Consider the following 21,040-nt stretch of genomic DNA (forward strand, 5'->3'; position numbering starts at 1 on the left):
ATATTTATGGAAGGATAAAATGGCAAGAGTATCTTTACAAAATTTAACTTGGAAATATGAATTAGGTGGTTTACAACTTGCAAATTTTCAAAGTTATTATGATGCGGCACAGTTGAAATTTATTCATAGAATGCTTGATTTGGAAAAGTCATTGATATGGGCTAATATTGAATGATCTCAAATTGGTGAGAAGAGGATGGATCAGTTTATAGATGGAATTGTAAGTTATTGAATAATTATAATTTACCTATTTTGAAACATTTAATTGAATTATGGTATAAAATAAATGAAACTATAGGTACTCAAGGGAAGATTTCAGAAAAAAACTCCTTTGTATCAAAATAAGCTTTTTCCCTTTACTCTTAATAATTGACTTTTGAAGTTCTGGGATCAAAAGGGTTTTAAATTTGTACAAGATTGTTATGAAGTGGGTTATTTTATTTCTTTTCAAAGAATTAAAGAGAAATATGATATATCTTCAAATACTCTTTTTTCTTATTATCAAATTAAAGCTTTATTATTGGATAATTTTGGACATACTTTTAGTTACCTAGACGATCCAAGTTTGAAATTTACTTACAGAAGGTGGTAAGAGGGATTTATACTGGAGATGTATTCTTTATTACAGAATAAGATACCTAAGTTGGATATGCATAAATCTAGGTTGAAATGGGAAAAGGATTTAGGAATACTTATTCATCAAGATGATTGGATTAATTTATGTAAGGATAGTATGACTAAAATTATAAATGTTTGGTATCGGTTAGTTCATTACAATTTTATTCATCAATTATATTTCATTCAGGAAAAATTAAGGAGATATAATTTTATTTCTTCAGATTTTTGTTTTAGATGTCAAAAGGAAGCAGGTTCTTTTTTACATTCGACTTGGTTATGTGAAACAGTAGAACAATTTTTGGAATAGACTTAAGGAATTTTGAAAGTGAAACTTTCATTGGATCTTTTAGTATTTTCGTTGGGTAACATTAAGAGGCTGAGTTTAGAATTAAGATTAAATAGATTTCAAGTTGCATTTTTGAGACTAGCATTAACTGTGGCTAGAAAATGTTTACCAATTACTTGGAAAAATGAGACTGATTTGAGTATTCAGAGATGGCGTATGGAACTGAGGTCTTGTATCCCGTTGGAGAAAATAACATATAATTTACTTGATGATTATCTTATTTATTATAAAACTTGGAGCCCTTATTTGGATTATATGGGTTTGAGTTTCAGAACCCCCCCAGCTGCACAGTGGTGGTGTTTCTCTAATCCATGATAACTAATTGATGAAATTTGTTATTATGGTTAATCTCCTCCTTTTCCTTTGGGGGACAGGTTAGTGGGGGGGGCGGGGTTGGGTGGGCTGGTTGTGGGGATTGTAGCAGGTTAGTTTGTATAATATACGATGTATGTGGTTTTTTCTAAGATTTATCTATTAATTGTATATGATTTTTGAATATATGTATCATGGTTTCAATAAATAAAATATTCAAAAATAAGCACTGTTCCGGCGCCACCGATCGGGACAGGGGTTCGAATCCCACGCTGTCAATATGGAATTTGTTCGTTCTTCCCATGTCTGCTTGGGTTTCCTCTGGGTGCTCCAGTTTCTTCCCACCCTCCAAAACATACTGTGGTTGTAGGTTAATTAGGTAGCACAAGCTCATGTGCCAAAAGGGCCTGTTTCCATGCTGTGTGTCCAAAAGAAAATAATAAAATAATAGGTAGCAAGAAAATACACAATTTTAAAATTGTAAAAAGTAAAATGTTCTCTGAAGCAACACATAAACCTTTGGTGAAGATGGGAGCAAATATTCAGCCGGCAGAGTGCTTTGCTCTTAGCAGCTGTTTGAATAAAGTGGAGTGAAATAGCAATGGCGTTGCCCAGGATGAAGAGCTGGTTGATGTTGCTCATGGTTGGGGTGACTCCGTTAGTGTCTCCTTACCCCTTGCTTAGTAAGAATCACCCCAGTCAGAGATTTTAACTATAAACTTGGGAGTGGAAGGTTTGGTGGTGGGGGGGGGGGGGGGGGGGCGGAGCGTTAATTATCCATAATGTTATTGTTCATCTTTCAGGTAGCTCGGTGGAGGGGGAGGAATTTGCAAATGCAGCAACAATTAAATGTTTTCAAAGAATGTAACTGAAAATAAAGTAAAAAGCTTTAAGGTTTATATATTTATTAAGTAGTTCTTTTGTCTTTTAAACTGTTTATTCTAAATGCAGATGTATTAGTTAGGCATTGTAAGAGCGAGTCTCAAGCAATTGGAAAATACACTTATCTGGCATCTACCAATCCTCATAGGTGCCGGATACCAAGGGTTTTTCTATACATAACAACATGCAGATGCAATGAAAGTTTTACTTGCTGCCAGTTCCCAGATATACCCAAGATACATGAATGACAATGCAAGTATATTAACACATAGGATGCGATGAAGAGATAAAAGATAATAAATATTAAAGGAAGAGAGTAAATAAATAAATATTTCTTGTGTCAGGGTGTCCAAATTAAAGAGAATTTTGTAATCTTTCCAATTGATTTAGAAGTTCATGTTTTGAATTCTTTACTATAAATTCTTCACTATAAATGTGTCTGCACATTTGAAGATGATCCCACTTCAGCACAGTAAATGTGTGAATGACTCAATTACCTAAGCTATCCATTGATCATCTGGCTCTGCTTCCCACCCATAGCTAAGAATTTAAGCAACATGTACAATACATAGAAAGTTGAAGCTCTCCCAATGTTTCTGATCATTTATAGAGCCAGGTACTGTCCAAAGTCAAGAGGACGAGATTCCCAAGTGCAGACTGTGGTAGCCACAATGGTAGAGAACTGCTAGCAAGGTGAATGAATTGAATTGTTTATTGTTGTGAGCATAGAGATATAGAGAAATGCTTTGTTTTGCAGGCTACCCAGGCAAGTCATTTCACACTTAAGTATAAGGATAATAGCCAAGCATTGGCTCAAGCATGGTCAGAGAGCGAGGCCAAACATAAACTTGAAGAACAACAAGTTTGGGTGGTACAGTCAGCACATTGTTATTACAGCACCAGTGACCTGGGTTCAAATCCGACACTGTCTGGAAGGAGTTAGCACGTTCTTCCTGGGTGCTCCAGTTTCCTCCCAACCTTCACAAAACGTTTTAGGTTAATGGGGTATTTGGGGCAGCACAGGCCGGGAGGGCCTGGTCATCATGGTGTATGTCTAAATTAAATTAAACAACATCCACTCGCAATACTTTGATGAAGGGCTCAGTCCCGAAATATTGGTTGGATATCTTTTCTTCCTGTGGTGTTTGCCGGACCTACTCAGTTACTCCGACACATTTGTGTAATATCTACAATCACTTCTTCAGCAAACTTTTTTGTTTCACTCATATTCCCCCAGCTGGCTTGAATATTGATTTTTCTAGTTTTAGCTAAACCCCATCTATACCTGATTCCACTGTTTCTATCTCTTCTTTACCTACTCCTGCACTCAGCTTTTTGGGCTCTAACTTTTCTCCCTCTCTTCCAAATTATTTCTCCCTCTACTTGTCTCTCCACCTCTCACCTTCTGTCCTATACTCTATCACCTCTGAACCCTCACCCAGCTTCTTTCCCCCCCTTTACTTATATAATTTACCTATTCTATCTTATTCTTGATAAAAGCTAACATGAACCGTTGGCTGGCCTTTTCTACCCACAAATGCTGTCTGACCTGCTGAGTTCCTCCAGCAATTCTGTGTTAGCACAACGCCTCTTATTTGCCAGAGTTAAATTCGATTTCCAACTCTGTGGCCAACTTTCCCACCTAATCTAGATCCTATTGTAAATAAGGATATCCTTCCTCTCATCAGTTTTGGTGTCATTCACAAATTCACTAATCATGTTAATCACATTGCCATCCAAACTGCCAATATAAGTAAAACCCCTTTTATCTGGAATTCAAGCAACTGGAACCTCAAACAACAGGCAAAAAAAAATTGCAGAAAAGGTAAAAATAAAATACAGAAGTTTAAAATTGGCACACCTCACTGTTAATTCCCCAATCACGCAACCTGAAAATTCACATTTGGCATCTACCAATCCCCATAGGTGCCAGACACCAGGGTTTTACTGTAGATAACAAACAGTGGATACAGCCATGCCCGCACAGTACACCACTGGTTGAGGCCTCCACTCAGAAAGACATACCTCTACTCCTACCCAGTGACTCCTTCCACAAAGCCAACGAGCCTGCAAACTCCAGAAAGGGGAAGAGAAAACACAAAAATTCACCTTTTCTGTCTGCAGCTCATTTTCAGCCACCTTTTGAAGATGTTAACAAATGATCAATCCTCTGACAATTTCCGGAAAAAACAGCAATGAGCTTTTAGAGAAGATCATGCAATTGTCTCCAACTAACCCTGTAGTTTGATTCTGTTCAACTTGATCCAGATAGGATTCTATTATTGGCTCCAAAAACTCCAGCTCCTCACCATCCAGTTTGGACGATACACATGCCTCCCAGACCTTTTGTAAGGCAAGTAGGGCGTACAGTCGCACACTGAAATTATGGTTCAAACACCAAGGCAATATTACACTCAGTGTCTTCTTCAAATATTGGCCCTAGAAAATAGAGCAGAGAGATCAACACAATTTGAACAAGTCCCAGCATATTAATGAACATGAATCTTATTAAACAAGATGGGTGAATGATTCATCTCAGCCCACTTGTAATTTAAATATCAATGTGTTTATGGTTCATTACTGATTTTAAATACAAAAAAATGTTGCCTCTATGTAAAAGTGAAATCAATTTGATATTATGTCTGTAAAGAATCCAAAGGCAAAGAGCTTAAAAAAAAGCAGACGCCATGATTAGCACAAGACTTGGTGTTCGAATCTCATGCTGTCTATAAGGAGTTTGTATGTTCTCCTCATGTCTGTGTAGGTTTTCTCCAGGTTCTCTGGTTTCCTCCCACCCTTGAAAGTGAACCAGATTGTAGGTGTAATTGGACAGTGCAGGCTTGAGGGCCAAAAGTTACCATGTTGCAGATCTAAATTTAAAATTTAAAATGAAAAAAAAATTTTTCAATTTAAAAATACAGCCTTTGCCATCATGGCCACTGTTTTCAGGGAGTAAAACGTGACAAGGTTGCAGTGTCGATACCTTCTACCCACTTTCACAGAATGCTCCTTTTTTTGAATGACAACACATAAGTGATCCAATAACTTGAATTTCAAAAAGCTGTCCAAAAAGAAGTCCAAAGTTATGTTTTTTTTTTCTCATTAAGTGAATGTAGGAAATAAATTGAGGGCTGGGTACATGGTGCACTATAAATGGAGAGATGCTCAGGACAATACAGCACTTTCAATTTCACCGTTCCAAATAGTAACCTGGCATCAGGGTCAGGGGAAATCACTGACTTGTTGCTGCAGAACATTGTGGAGAGGGAGGGTGAACAACCACAAACTGTGCACCAAATCAGTTTCAACGACATGGGGAAAGAAAGGGGAAACTTCTTGCAAGCAGATTAAAGGAAAGAAATTAAAAAGCAGGAGCTGTGCAAAAAATCAGCAGATTACATCGGATCCCATGCCCCAGTGAGTTCCGAATAGAAAGCTGATATTGATGAATGTGTTGCAGGAGAGATGGTTCATGCTCTCGGATATTAGCACCAGTTCTGGGAAAGATTAGGTGTACACACAAGAGGAGAGCAAAACCAATATCTCGATTGGGTATGGTCCACCGGTTTTGTCCAGAGGAGTTAAAATCAGCTAGTCACGGGAGGGGAAGCTGAGCTAAGCCAGCAAAAGAAGGCAAAAAATTAGGAAATGTGATCGGAAGACAGACAAAAATTGGGGGGGTGGGGGGGAATGGAGACCTACCAAACCCCACTGGCATATTGCTAAATGAGAGGAGTCTTGTAAAATAAATGATCAGAGGAAACAAGAAAATATAAAGATTAAATACTGGAAACCTGAAATAATCTGTGGAGGCACCCAATAGGCCAGATCGCATTTGAGGAGAGAGAAACAGGGTTAACCACAGACCCTTCATCAGAATTGGAAAAGAGAGGATACAGATGGATGGAGAAATGTCAGAACATGGGTAAAGTAGGTGTCAAAATAGTCACTTAATATTCCTAATTAGAGGTTTTATATATATACATACATATACACACACACACACACACATATATATATATATACATACACACACACATATATATATATATATATACATATACACACATATATATATATATATATATATATACATATATATACACACACACACACACACACACACACACACACACACACACACACACAGAGCACGGTAACAGGTAATTTCAGCCCACGAATCCATCACCCAATTTACACCCCATTTTAGCTATACCCTTGGTATGTTTTGAATGGTGGGAGGAAACCGGACATTCCATTTAAAAGATGCCCATGCAGACATGGGGAGAATGTACAAACTCCTTACAGACAGCGTGGGATTCAAACCCCGGTCTTGTCTTAATCGCTGTGCTAACTGCTACGCCAACCGTTCTTGGATGAGGTAGAGATGGATTAATTAAAAAAAGATGGCCAATATTGATTCCACTGAAAGGCTAAGATGATAGAAGGACCATGAAATGATATTGCATCAGTAGAATTAAAGAAATAGAGAGGGGCAATCACATTGCTGGGAGTGTACTCTTCACCAGCCTTTCTCAACGGGGGCTACATGACACCGCCCCCCCCCCCCCACCACCGGGGGCCTCAGCACACTTAAGGTGGAGCAATAGACTGAAATCTGAAAACAGCAACAGTGGGAAATAATAGTTATCTAAATATTAACTGGTATATAATCAGCTTAGGTGGCACAGTTTGCACAAAATCATGGTGTATTAGGGCAGTGCTGGCTCGTGGGCTGGAAGGGCCTGTTACCGCACGGCATCTCTAAAGGTAAAAGAAAATGAAATGCGTGGAAGGCACAATATTCCTAAGTTACTTTGGGAGAAATTTTTTTAACCATTATGCAGAAAGTTCAACTCAATGGAGTTGGTGGGGGAGGCACAGCACAGGGAATGCTGCAGGAATAAAGGTGACTATGTGGGAGAGATTTTTCTGGCAGTGATGTTAATTTGCTCGATTTCCCATTGAGGTGGAACATGACAAAGGTACAAAATCGTAAAAATTGCACATTTGGGTGAAATTAGAAAGAACAATTGCAAAGCAAAGAAAGGGTATTAAAAATACCAGCAATTAAATCAAAGGAAATTCAAGGATGTTGGATAATTTTCATTAACAGTAAATGGAGTATGAAGGAAATAACCAGACTAATTCAGACCAAAAAAGGCAGTAAGTAAGGAAAGGAAATTGAGGACAAAAAAAGGTAACTTTTCTGGAAGTAGTGTTCACTAGTAAAGCTGACTTTTGCAAACAAATGAGAGAGTTATTGGAGTTGAGGAGAAAAGTGTGAAATGCTGGATACCACAAAGATCAGATGAATGGACACACAAATTTGTTCCTCAAGCCTGCTCCACCATTCAAGTTTATTGTCATCTGATTGGACAAGTACAACCCGATGGAACAGCGTTCTCCAATCCTCGGTGCCAAAACCCATGCAAACACACAACCAGACAAGTGATATATACACATGACAAATATAAAAATAAATAAATATTGTTTAATGAATAGTAGAGTCTCGGTGGGTTAGTGTGGGCAGCTCATTCAGACGTTCCCTGCATTGGGAAGAACCTGTTTCTCAGCCTGGTGGAACTGGCTCTGATACTCCTGTATCTCTTTCCTGAAGGGATTCAGTAGACAGTGGGTTATCTCATTGGAACCCCAACTTTCTATTTTCCATCTATTTTCATGGTAGCAATTCGCTCCCTTGCATGTTAAGATTCTATACCTCTGCCTGAAAAGAGGTGGCTAAGGGAAGGTTTAATTAAAGTGTATAAAACTTCAATTATTCAAAAATTCAATTATGCTGAGTAATTCAGAAGGGCTAATTTTCCTCAGCAGAGGTAAATAAAAAAAATTAAAGAACATAGATTTGGAAAAAAGAGTTAAAGGGGAGTCAACGAATATTATAACATGGAAATAGGTGTAGTTTTCCATGTTAAATTGTTGTCTACACAAGTCGGTCCCAATTGCCTACACAGGAATTCACTGCCTGGAAAGGTGGTGGAAGCAGAAAACAACAATACGTACAACAAGTATGCGAACGAGTCCTTGAAAGAGTTTGACAGCGCTTGGCCTTTACTCGTTAGAATTTATGAGGGATGGGGAGGGTGGGATCCTCATTGAAACATTTCAAATGTTGAAAGGCATGGACAAAGCATATGTAGAAAGGTGGTTTCCCACAGTGAGAGAGTCTTGGACAAGAGGGCACAACTTCAGGATTGAAGGGCATCTGCTTAGAACAGAGACGCGGAGGAATTTCTTCAGCCAGCGAGTGGTGAAATTGTGGAATTTGTTGCCACAGGCGGTTGTGGAGGCCAAGTCATTAGGTGTATTTAAGGCAGAGGTTGATGGGTTCTTGATTAGACAGGGAATCAAAGGTTATAGGGAGAAGGCCGGGCAGTGGGGCTGAGTGGAAAAATGGATCAGCTAATGATTAAATGGCGGGGAAGATTGATGGGCTGAATAGCCTATTTCTTTTCCTATATCTTATGGTCAAGAGGCAAACGCTACAGTGCTCTAGACCTGGTGCTGCAAAGTAGTTTTAATGTTGCATGGCACCTCTTCATTGGCATGGACATAATGGGCTAAATAACCTCCAACTGTGTTGGAATGCTTTTTTAAAAAAAAAATCAGTCTAACGTTATTCAATCCCTCCAAATCATGATACAAAAGGATGGCTATTTTAAAATATTCTGGCCAACAAAAAGCGTGAGAAAGGATCCAAAAACCGTGGATTGGTTCAGATTGTTTTTTGGCAAGGATATACTCGGTAAGTGGAAGGCCTTCAAAGGTGAAATTTTGAAACTACAGAGTTTGTATGTTCCTGTCAATATTAAAGGCAAAGTTCACATGAACCTTGGTTTTTGAGGGATATTGGCAATCTGGTGAGGAAGAAGAGAGAGGCTTATATTAGTTATAGGCAACAAGGAGTAAATGAGGTACTTGAGGTGTATAAAAAATACAGAAAAAACTTAAGGAAATCAGGAAGGCTAAAAGAAGACACGAGGTTGGTTTGGCAGACAATGCAAAGGAAAATCCTAAGGACTTCTATAGGTTTATTAAGGGCAAAGGTTAACAATGGACAAAATTGGCCCTTTTGAAGATCAGAATGGTTGACTATGCTTGGAGGCAAAAGACGGGAGATGTTAAATGGTTTTATGGCATTTGTATTTACTCGGGAATCTAGCACAGAGTCTTGGAAAGTGAGGGAAGCAAGCAGTAAAGTCACGGAACCTATGCAGATAAAAAAGGAAGAGGTGCTTGCTGTCTTAAAACAAATAAAGGTATATAAATCCCCAGGGTATTCCCTCCCTTGAAGAAGGCTGGGGCAGAATTTGCAGTGGCTCTGGCAGATATATATAAAAGGTTGGAGTGAAACATGAAAGTCTGCAGATGCTGTGATTGTAGTAAAAACACACCAAGATGCTAGAGGAACTCAGCCAGTTTTTTCAGAATCTATAGAGCTCAGGCCTGAAATGTCAGCAATATTTGGACGCTGAAAAGACTGCTGAGTTCCTCCAGCATTTCAGTGTGTTTTAACTATATTTCAAACATTCTCAGCCACAGGTGAAATGCCAGAGGATTGGAGGGTAGCTTGTATTATTCCATTGTTTTAAAAAAGCCTCCAAAAATAACCCGGGAAATTTAGGTCAGAGAGCCTGAGATCAGTAGTAGATAATTATTTGGAAGGTGTTTTAAGAGATTGGATATACAAATATTGGATAGCCTGTGACTGATTAGGGGATAGTCAACGTGGCTTTGTGCAAGGTAAGTAATTTTTGATAAATCTTGTAGAATTTTTCGAGGTGACCAGCAAAGTTAATGAAGGAAAAGCTGTGAATGTTGTCAAAGGCTTTACTAAAGTCCATGTAGACAATGTCCCAAAATGGAGGTTAATTAGGAAGGTTCAGCCACTCAAGTATTCATGGCGAGGTAGTAAAGTGAATTCAACATTGGTTATATGGGAGAAGCTAGAGTGATAGTGGATGATTCCCTCTCTGACTGGTGGCCTGTGACTAGTGAGGAGCTGATCAATGATGTTTGTCATCTATATCAATGACCTTGAGGACAGCGTGGCAATTTAAATCAGCAAGTTTGCAGGTGACACAGAGGTTGGAAGTGTCGCGGACACCGAGGAAGCCTTTCAAAACTTGCAGAGGGATCTCGACCAATTGGAAAAATAGCAGGTGAAATTTAATGCAGACAAAGTGTGAGGTGTTGCATTTTAGAAGGGCAAACTAAAGTAGGACATGCATGGTAAGCGGTAGAACAGAGGGGTCTGGGAATGCAGATACATAATTCCACGAAAGAGGGGATTTAGACAGATAGAGTCAGAAAGAGACCTTCTGGCGCATTAGCCTTCATAAATCAAAGAATTGAGTACAGGAGTTGGGATGTTATGGTAAAGTTGTTCAAGACATTGGTGAGGCTAAATTTGAAGGATAGTGTGCAGTGTTGCTTGCCTAACTACAGGAAAAAGATTAATAAAATTGAAAGAGCACAGAAGTGATTTACTGGAATATTGCTGGGTCTTGAGGAACAAGTTACAAGGAGAGATGAAACAGGTTAGGACTTTATTCCCTGGAACATACAAGAATGATGGGTTAATTGTTGTAGTTAGGCTTTTTCTACTGAGGGTGGGTGAGATACAAATCAAAGGATATGGGTTAGGGGTGAAAGGCAGTGGCTCTCCACTCACATACCACTTTAAGTAATCCCTATGCCACTCACATACCACTTAAGTAATCCCTATGCCACTCACATACCACTTTAAGTAATCCCTATGCCATCGATGCTCTGTGATTAGTAAGGGACTACTTAAGGTGGGATGTGAGTGGGAAGGGAAGGTTGAGAATCACTGCGCTAGACCTAATTGTTACTGAAATATTTTGCTTGAGAAAAATTGTCATTGGCCCATTGGAGTTATGAAACGGTGCACATAACGAGTCAATGAGGTACGATTAAAACAGTGGTTTTAAATTTTTTTCTTTCCACCCACATACCACCTTACGCAATCCCTTACTCATCACAGAGCACCGATGGCTTAGGGATTACTTAAAGTGGGATGTAAGTGGAAAGAAAAAGCCTGAAGTTTAAGGGAACATTAGGGGGAACTTCTTCACACAGAAAGTGGTGGGAGTGTGGAACGAGCTGCCAGCTGAAATGGTGAATGAGTGCTAAATTTGAACATTTAAGAAGAATTTGAATAGTTACGTGGATGGGAGGGGTACGGAGGGATATAGAATGATGAACAGTGGGACAAGACAGAATAATAGTTCAGCACAGACTAGAAGAGCCGAAGTGCCTGTTTTCTATGGTATAATGCTGTATGATTCACTTCTTGGCATACGATAAACTGAATTTAACAAACAAAGTATCCTTGTGAGTTCTGGCGGAGGGTCTTTGACCTAAATCATTACTTCAGTTTCTCTTTCCACATATACTGCCTGACTGCTCTCTGGTTTCATTATTTTTCACCTTGCGTTTCAGATTTCCCACAATATGCTAGGTAAAAAATAGACATGGGTTAAGGGTGAAAATGGAAACTTTTAAAGGAAACTTATTCACACAGTGGGAGTGTGGAAAAAGACACCATCTTAATTGGTAAATACAGGCTCAATTTTGACAATGAAGAAGAATTTGGATGAGTAGATGGATGGGGGGGTCTGAAGTGACCTGGTCTGGGACCTGCCATAACAATAGTTTGAAACACAGAAGTCTGCAGAGGCTATGATTGTAGTCAAAACACAGCAATACTGGAGGAACTCAGCCAGCCTTGCAGTGTCCATAGGAGGTAGAGACACGTTACTGGTGTTTCAGGAGTGGGCCCTTTGACCCAAAAACATGGGTTATATATCTTTATTCTCATCTGGACCTGGCGAGACCAGCTGAGTTTCTCCAGCAATTTTGTGTTTTGAGAAAAATAGTGTGATACAGATGAGAAGGGCCGAAGGGTCTGTTTCTGTGCTGTAGTGTTTTATGGTTCTCTCTCTGCATTTCTGATTAACTTCCTTACTGTAGGCCATATGTTTCTTTCTTTTCTTTGGCTTGGCTTCGCGGACGAAGATTTATGGAGGGGGTAAAAAGTCCACGTCAGCTGCAGGCTCGTTTGTGGCTGACCAGTCCGATGCGGGACAGGCAGACACGATTGCAGCGGTTGCAAGGGAAAATTGGTTGGTTGGGGTTGGGTGTTGGGTTTTTCCTCCTTTGCCTTTTGTCAGTGAGGTAGGCTCTGCGGTCTTCTTCAAAGGAGGTTGCTGCCCGCCAAACTGTGAGGCGCCAAGATGCACGGTTTGAGGCGATATCAGCCCACTGCCGGTGGTCAATGTGGCAGGCACCAAGAGATTTCTTTAGGCAGTCCTTGTACCTTTTCTTTGGTGCACCTCTGTCACGGTGGCCAGTGGAGAGCTCGCCATATAATACGATCTTGGGAAGGCGATGGTCCTCCATTCTGGAGACGTGACCCATCCAGCGCAGCTGGATCTTCAGCAGCGTGGACTCGATGCTGTCGACCTCTGCCATCTCGAGTACCTCGACGTTAGGGGTGTGAGCGCTCCAATGGATGTTGAGGATGGAGCGGAGACAACGCTGGTGGAAGCGTTCTAGGAGCCGTAGGTGGTGCCGGTAGGCCATATGTTTAAAAGAAAATGAAATCACATGGCTGCAACTGTGACCACCTTGAAGTTGATTTTCAAATAAAGAGTGTTATTTTTCCCACAGAGAAAATTTGGGATGCTTTTTGCCTGAAGTAGTCAAACATATTATGCAAAGAATGCACAGTCACAAAGAACTAATTGGTCTCCCTTCTGTGCCAAATCAATCTAAGTGTTTCAATCTTCTTTGATGTTTGGAAGTGAAAATTTGGTAAATTGAATTAGAAAGGAAGCTTCATTCATTTTTTTAGGCAAATGGTAGAAGGAGCTGTGCAGATAAACATGAAGCATTTACAAGGATGGTAAAGACCTTAGTGGGGTTATGATCAACAACCACTTCCTTAATTGCTATTCTTTGTAGTTTTATTTAATTAAACATTGCATCAGCAGCCAGAGTTCGAATCTGGTGGTGTCTTTAAGGAGTTTATACGTTCTCCCAGTGTCTGTGTGGGTTTTCTCCGGGTGCTTCAGCTTCCTCCCACGTTCCAATGACACATGCGATGTATAGGGGCAGCACAGCCTCGTGGGCCAGGAGGGCCTGTTAACCATGCTGTATCTCTAAATTCAGTTAAAAATGTGACTTCTGAGAGATGGCATTGAAATCAATTTAGCCTTGGTCAATAGGGTGCGAAATAATGCAGAAAATAGCAAAGTTTTGGAGAGGGAGCTTGAGGTGACAGAATGGGAAGTGACGGGTAGGGAGTGGGTTGGGGGTATTAAAAACGGACTTCAACAGATCATTTCAACTCCACAACAATCCACCTGCTGCATGAAATTCTGACATGCTGTTTGTTAGTTCATTTTTGATGGCACAAACTGAATAAGCAGATGGTATCAGCACCACTTTTTGTTTTGTTTTTGCTGGGAATGACTTCCTTTTGGTATCCAGCAACCGTTGCCATCAAAACACCCCATTCCCATTCCATATTTTGCCATGTTACCTCTGGGTACTTAACCTGAAATAGAAATATTTACCTTCTTTGAAATGTTCTTAAAGATCACATCAATGTGCACCAGTATAGCCAGGAAGGTACAGATACTTGTTTTTGAATTTTCTGGATTCTGGAGAGAAGCAAAAAACTTAATAAAACTATAACTAAGTACATCTTATGTTGTATTCAAGTTAAAAACGCAATGCTGGAGAAACTCAGCAGGTCAAGCAGCATATTTTATGTTGCAAAGATTTTGTGAGGTCACTAAAGATACATTTGCCAACATTTTGGGCTTGAGCCCCTCATCAAGGTATTCAAGCTGACTTACAAATTACAAACGTACAATATTTTAGCCATTCTCCATTATCTTGAGCAAAAATCAATCTACTTGATGAATTCAACTAGTCGAGCAGCATTGGTAGGAGAAAACCAATAGTTGAAACCCTTCAAGACTGACAGAACAAGGTGGGATGGGTTGGACAGGGTTCAGTTGAGGATTGGTGAACCAGGGAGGGATGAAAAATGACAGACCGATGGGAGACAGAGGTAGTTGATTGGCAGGTTCCAGACAAAGGGGGAGAGAAACATGAGGGAAATAAAAGGGGTCATGTGCAGTCAATTCAGAAGGGAGTCCTCGTGTCGGATAACCTAAAGGTTAACCTCCAAGTGGTGAAGAAGGCAAAACCAATGTTGGCATTCTTATCTAGAGGAATAGGATACAAGAGCAGGGATTTGATGTTGAGGCTCTATAAAGAGGCCTTACTTGGGAGTATGGGGTATAGTTTTGGGCTCCTTATTTAAGAAAGAATGCGCTGGCATTGGAGAGTGTTCAGGGAAGATTCACAAGAATGATTCCTAGAATAAAGCAGCTAGCATATGAGGAAAATTTGATGGCTCTTTGACTGTATTCCTTGGAGTTCCGACCTCATGGAAGCATTTCAAATCTTGAAAGGCCTAGTCAGAGCAAATGTGGCAATGTTGTTTCCCATGGAGGTGGCGTCTGGGACAAGAGGGCACAACTTCAGGATTGAAGGGTGCTCATTTAAAACAGAAGAATTTCTTTAACCAGACAATGGTTCACCTCTGGAATTTGCTACCCGGGTAGCTGTGGAGGCCAAGTTGTTGAGTTTATTTATAGCAGAGATTGATAGATATCTGAATAGTCAGGGCATCAAGGGCTATGGGGAGAAGACAGGGGAGTAGGGCTGAGTGTGAAAATGGATCAGTTCACGATGGAATGGAGGAATGGACTTGACAGCCAAATAGCCTATTTCTGCTCAAATATCTTACTCCTATATCAAGATGAAGTTAGAGGCAGCAGGAACAGGAGATTACTGCAGGCAAAGACTATTGCTGCTGGAATCTGATTAGTAGAGAAGATAATCATTACAATATAACAGAAACTATTCATGGAGAGGCCAAGGACAACTTGGACCAGATAAAACTGAATGCAGAGTTGGGGGTGCTGGAAAGAGAGAATTGTGTTAGTGAAATCTGGGTGGAAGAACGTAATCTCTTTAAATGATATTATTTCTGTGAGAGGTATTTCTCTGCTGGCAACAACCATTTTCAATAAAATATCATAGAAGTCGTTCTTTTCTATCTTCCACCCAAATGAAATTAGCAGTTTTTCGAAGATATGGACAGCTAGCAGGGCCATAGAATAGAGCAGCCCAGACAGACAAAAGTGGGCTAGATTTTGTGGTCTTGTTGACAGTAAAACCACCAGGGTAATTATCATACATCAAAAACAATGGCCTCTTTCAGTTTTCAGCATATTTGGAACCCCATTATCTTATTGTTTCTGTCAGCAGAAAAGTTCTTCAGAAGCAGCACTGACTTTTAGGGAAAGAAAATCAATCATTTTATAAAAGAATGTTCTCACCATAATTACTGCTTTCAGCTTCACCCCAAGAAAAAGTGTGAGTATTGTAATTGTCTTTTATAGATGTTGCAAAATACAATAGATTTCACACTAAAACAGGATGCTTCTGTTTTTTCTTCCAAAGAAAAGGGGAGAAAGAGTGATCACTCCATGTAGATTCCATGCAGACTCTTGAACTCTACTTCCACTCTTCCCACTTCAATCCCGTATTTTATTCTCTCCATATCCTAATCAATTGCGCAGGGGGCTTTGGACTTGGGGTGAGGGGCCGTACACAGCCTTTAGTGTCTCATAAAAACTCCTGAAGTCACCAATGTCGGCGCTAAGCTGGTTTCGTTTGGCGAGGCTAGTCCACCACTCATTTTGGATCTCCCAGAGTTTGCACTGAAGGTGGCTGCATGCGAGACGGAAGGCTCGTTTTTTTTCTCTGGCCAGGAAGGCTTTGCAAGGTGAGCCTGGTGGGCAGATCGCTTCTTTGCCAGCAGCTCCTGGATTTCCTGGTTGTTTCCTTGTTTTTTCTGGAAGAGAAGCCCAGTACCTCTTCAGTGGATTGCAGTATGGCCGTTTTCAGCTGATCCCATAGGGTTTCAGGAGATGTGTCCGTGAGGCAGTTTGCATCCTTGAGCCTTGCTTGGAGGTTTGCCTGGAAGTTTCCTCTCTCTATGTCTGACTGCAAGCTTCCAACATTGAACCTCTTTCTGGGGGCACCACTGTTCTTGAACTTTGGCTTGAAGTGAAGGTTGAGCTTGCAGCGAACCAGCCGGTGGTCAGTGCATTCCGCGCTGGGCATGACCCTGGTGTGGAGCACATCTCGTTTGTCTCTTCCTCGCACCAGATCGTAGTCCAAGAGGTGCCAGTGTTTGGATCAGGGATGCATCCAGGTAGTCTTCAGGCTGTCCCTCTGCTGAAAAAGGGTGTTTGTAATGACAAGCCGCTGTTCTGCGCAGAGTTCCAACAGGAGGCGCCCATTGTCGTTGCACTTGCCGACGCCATGCTTGCCCAGGATTCCTGGCCAGGTTTCTGAGTCTTTGCCGACACGAGCGTTGAAGTCGCCCAGGATGACAACCTTGTCGGCTGTAGGGGTGCGTTGGATGAGGTTGCGCAGATTAGTGTAGAACTTGTCCTTTTCTGCTGGTTCCGCCTGAAGGGTTGGAGCATAGATACTGATGAGAGTGATACATCACTTGTTTTGAAGGGGGAGTCAATGAAATACCCTCTCACTCTTCTCAATTTCAATAACCCTAGTCTACCCAGTCTTTCTTCATAAGTCAGTCCTGCCATCCCAGGAATCAGCTCGGTGAATCTATGCCGCACTCAGTGGCAAGAATGTCCTTTCTCAGATTAGGACACCAAAACTATACACAATATTCAAGGCATGGCCCCTCCAAGGCCCTATACAACTGCAGTAAGTCCGCCCTGTTTTTATATTCAAAATGTCTCACAATAAACACAAACAAGTAATTTGCTTTCTTCACCACCTCCTGTATAAGCATTCCAATCTTCCATGACTGATGTACCATGACATGCAGGTCTCATTGCACCCCTCCACACTTTTCCTAGCTTCTCACCATTCAAATAACAACCTTCCTTCCTATTATTCCCACCTCACCTTTATCTTCAGTATACTGCTTCTGCCATTTGTATTTGTCCACTCTCTGAATCTCTTCATGTCAGGCTGCAACCTCTTACAATCCTCCTCACAGCTCTCACTGCTGTCCAGCTTGATGTCATTTGCAAACTTCAAGTTATTACATTCAACTCCTTTATCTAGAACATTATATATATATATTGTTAATAGCTGGGGTCCCAGCATTCAACCTTGTGGTACCACACTAGTAAAAGTCTGCCAATTGGAAAAGGACCCATTCTCTCTACCTCTAACTTAAAAATTAAATTTAGACATACTGCATGGTATGAGGCCCTTCCAGCCCACAAGCACGTGTGACCAATTAACCTACAACCTCCGTATGTTCAGAAGGGTGGGATAAAACCAGAGCGCCCAAAGAAAATCAACGCAGACAGGGAGAATGCACAAACTTCTTACAAACAGCGCCGGATTCAAACCAGGGTCACTGACGCTGTGACAGCATTGTATTAACATCATTAACTTGATGTTAACGGCATCCAGTTGGAGCGTGCCTAGGTATTGCTCCTCCAAATTATGGGTGGCCTTGGTTTGGCAGTGGATGACCAGTTTTCTATCGCCATTAGTACATTACCTCTGACATCAAGTTCTTTAATTTTGCACACTAGTTCAGCCCTTTAACACAATTCCATTGTGATCAACTAAGCTTGAAAATCCAACCTGGGGCCACTCTGGGAATACAGCTTAACTGCTTCAACTGAGCAATAAATAAATCTAAAAATGCAGATGTGATAAGTCCAAAATAAATGCACCAAGGGCCAGAAACACAGTAGCCGAAAGACCATCTGTAGGAAGAGAAGCAGTTTCAAGTTCTCTATCCCTTCATCTACTGTTGCCAAGTGCCCACCATCCCTCCCTCCCTCCCTCCCTCCCATGATACCACTCACCACCCCCCATTCTTATCAGATTCCTTCAGCCCTTTGTTGTCCCCACTTTATTTCTTCCAGTTTCTGTCACAATTTCCACTCCCCTTACTCACCTGGTCCCATCTGCCAATCAAGCCACCCACACTGGGAGTACATTTTGTTTTTGCAATACCAATAATTCTGCCTGGCCTGCAGAAAAAAGATTTTCAGGGTTTTATGTGATGCCATAAATAAATCTGAAATCTGAGCTCAGGCCTCCACTCTTCCCCCCACCTCCCTGCCCCCAATCTCTTTATACTGGCTATTCTCCCTTCACACTCCGTCAACCTGAAGGATTGAACATCCCTTTTACATGCACTAACACTCCCTGACCCAGTGAATTTCTCCAGCACCTCTTTACTTTTGTGCCAAATGCTACTCAGGTCACAGATCAAATGTGTTAGAACAGTTCATGTTAGTGTTTATTTTAATGGTCACACTGGCAACTTTGGCTCCGTTTCTCTTTCCACAAATGCTGCCTGCTTGCTGAGCTCTAGATAAAATTTGGCTCATCATTTTGTGGTCCTACAAGCATTGGATTTGCCAAATAGATGCCTTGCAAAAAATAAACCTTCAGAACATAAACAATGAAAGTTCAAGCTTTCTAAAGGAAGGTCATCTATCTCTGTTTAGCTATGAATCAGCATTTACAACCACACTTCCTTTCAAATGCCACTGAGGCAAATTTCACCTTTAGAAATCATAATGTGCTGCATTTAACAGTCCTTAATTTAAACAGGAAGTGGTACCAATTCAGCAGAATTGCCACACAAATTAGGAATACTGCACTGGGTTTCAATTAACTACAAAGAGATTTTTTACTTTGAGTAATAATTATAACTCTGGAGATTCCTTTTAAAGCTCCACTTACGAAACAATTCTCCACATAATGAGTCTACACTAATTGGAAAAAAATAATGAAATTATTCTACCATTATTCATTTTATTCTACAATTTTGCTTTTAAGGTACATGATATTGCAGCAATCAATTCTGTTATAATGCAATGTCCACACTAATGATGTACTAAAATGAGGTCAGGTGCATATCTTAGGCAAATTATTGTGGAGAGTCTTAAATCAGAGGATTAAATAATAATAATTCAACAGTTTTTTTTAATATAAAAGGCATTTTACTTTGAGAGGATGCAGTCAAGAGTAAACCTGTTCCTTTCCACTGTCTTCTGCCTTCAACGCAAATTCTACTAATCTTTTGGCAAGCATCCCAAATTAGAATAGTTTTCATCAATGTTTTGGGTTGGGATCAAGCCTATCAAGGGGGAAGTAAAACAAAAAGTCGGCAGACGTAATGACTGGAGTGAAAACACAGCGCTGGGGAAACTCAGCAGGTCAAACAGTGTACATTATTTAGCACGGATAAAGATACATAATCAACATTTCGGGCTTCATCAAAGGTATGCAGGCATCTGAATAAAATGGTGAGGGTGAAGAGCGCAGGCCCACTGGTAAGAGCTCGAGTCAAGTTTATTGTCACCTGATCCCACATTACAACCCAACAAAACAGTGTTCTCTGTTCTCAGTGCACGACACGCAGACACACCACCAGACATACAGGCAAACAATACATATAAATAAATAGACAGACAGCTGGATAAATAAATTGTATTCCCAGAGTGGCCCCAGGTTGGATTTTCGTTGTTATGAGAGTCTTGTACGGTTAGTGTGAGCAGTTCCTTTGGTCGTTCAGCATCTCACTGCCTGTGGGAAGAAGCTGTTCCTCAGCCTGGTGGTGCTAGGTCTCATATTCCTGCATCTCTTTCCTGATGGGAGCAGCCAAAAGATCCTGTGTGCAGGGAGGTAGGGGTCCTCAATAATTTTACGCGGCCTCTTCAGATAATGATCTCGGTAGATCACATTGATTGGGGGGGGGGGGGGGGGGCGGGTGGTGCCAAAGGAGACTCCAGATATCCTCTCTGCCTCTCTTATGGTCGTGTGGATTGACCTCTGATCCATTTCTCTGCAGCAACCGTATCACACTGGATGCAGCCGGCTCTCAATAAAGCTTCTACAGTTGCCTTGCCCACTTCGGTCTTATCAGGAAGTGCAGTCGCTGTGATTCTTTCCTGACAAGTGAGGAGATGAAGTGTGTCCATGACAGGTCACTGTTAAGTGAACTCCAAGGAGCTTGGTGCTCTCCATTCTCTCCACTGCAGTAGTGGAGGGTGGTCATCTCTGATTCTCCTGAAGTCCACGATCATTTCCTTCATCTTGTTTACTTTGAATATACAGCAAATGTTGGGGGGGGGGGGGGAAGGAGAGATGGCTGTGTGATTGGAGAGGGAAGGGGGTGAAGAGCTGGAGGAAAAAGGAGGACAGAAATAACAGGGAATGGTCCAGCAGAAACCAGAGAACTTGATGTTAATGGCATCCAGTTGGAGAGTGCCTAGGTGTTGCTCCTCCAAATTATGGGTGGCCTTGGTTTGGCAGTGGATGAGGGCATGCACTGACATGTCAGCACGGGAGTGGGGAGCAGAATTGAAATTGTTGGCCAGATCTCCTTCCTCATCACCATTCGTGGTCCATGACAGTCCTTTGGAGTGAAGCATAACTTCATTTGTGAATTTGCAGGAGTCATCTACTGCATCCGGTGCTCCTATTCTAGCCCTCTTGACATCAGAGAGAATGGACACAGACTGTGAGATCGCTTCGCTGAGCGCCTTCGCTCTGTCCACATCGGTGAAAGGGATCTCCCATTTTTTATTTCAATGGATAATTACAGGATGTCAAACATTTGGCTTCTCAATTGTCTTATTTAGCTAATATTTACTAAACAACATTTATCTATATATTTTTATATCTATATTTGTCCTATGTATGTATCTTTTGTGTGTGTGTTATGTTCAGTTG

General features: G+C 41.0%; 1 protein-coding gene across 7 annotated transcripts in view; it reads right to left on the reverse strand.

Annotated features, from left to right (window-relative positions):
* Window positions 1-21,040, reverse strand: part of LOC138760353 (probable methyltransferase TARBP1) — a 276,950-nt gene that overhangs the window by 104,409 nt on the left and 151,501 nt on the right. For 5 of the 7 annotated variants that reach the window (XR_011355556.1, XM_069930827.1, XM_069930826.1 and 2 more), the window contains exons 23-24: window positions 13,783-13,869; window positions 4,395-4,597 (exon numbers count right to left, since the gene is read on the reverse strand). Coding sequence is in view for 6 of the 7 variants with exons in the window: in XM_069930827.1 (XP_069786928.1) it covers window positions 4,395-4,597; window positions 13,783-13,869 (290 nt within the window). In the remaining variant the exon portion in view is untranslated. Of the gene's footprint in view, window positions 1-4,394; window positions 4,598-13,782; window positions 13,870-16,474; window positions 16,766-21,040 lie in introns of those variants that run through there. The other 2 variants (XM_069930829.1, XM_069930832.1) reach the window with 2 other exon arrangements.

Source organism: Narcine bancroftii, chromosome 4 (genome assembly GCF_036971445.1).
Source record: "Narcine bancroftii isolate sNarBan1 chromosome 4, sNarBan1.hap1, whole genome shotgun sequence".
Taxonomy (NCBI): Eukaryota; Metazoa; Chordata; class Chondrichthyes; order Torpediniformes; family Narcinidae; genus Narcine; species Narcine bancroftii.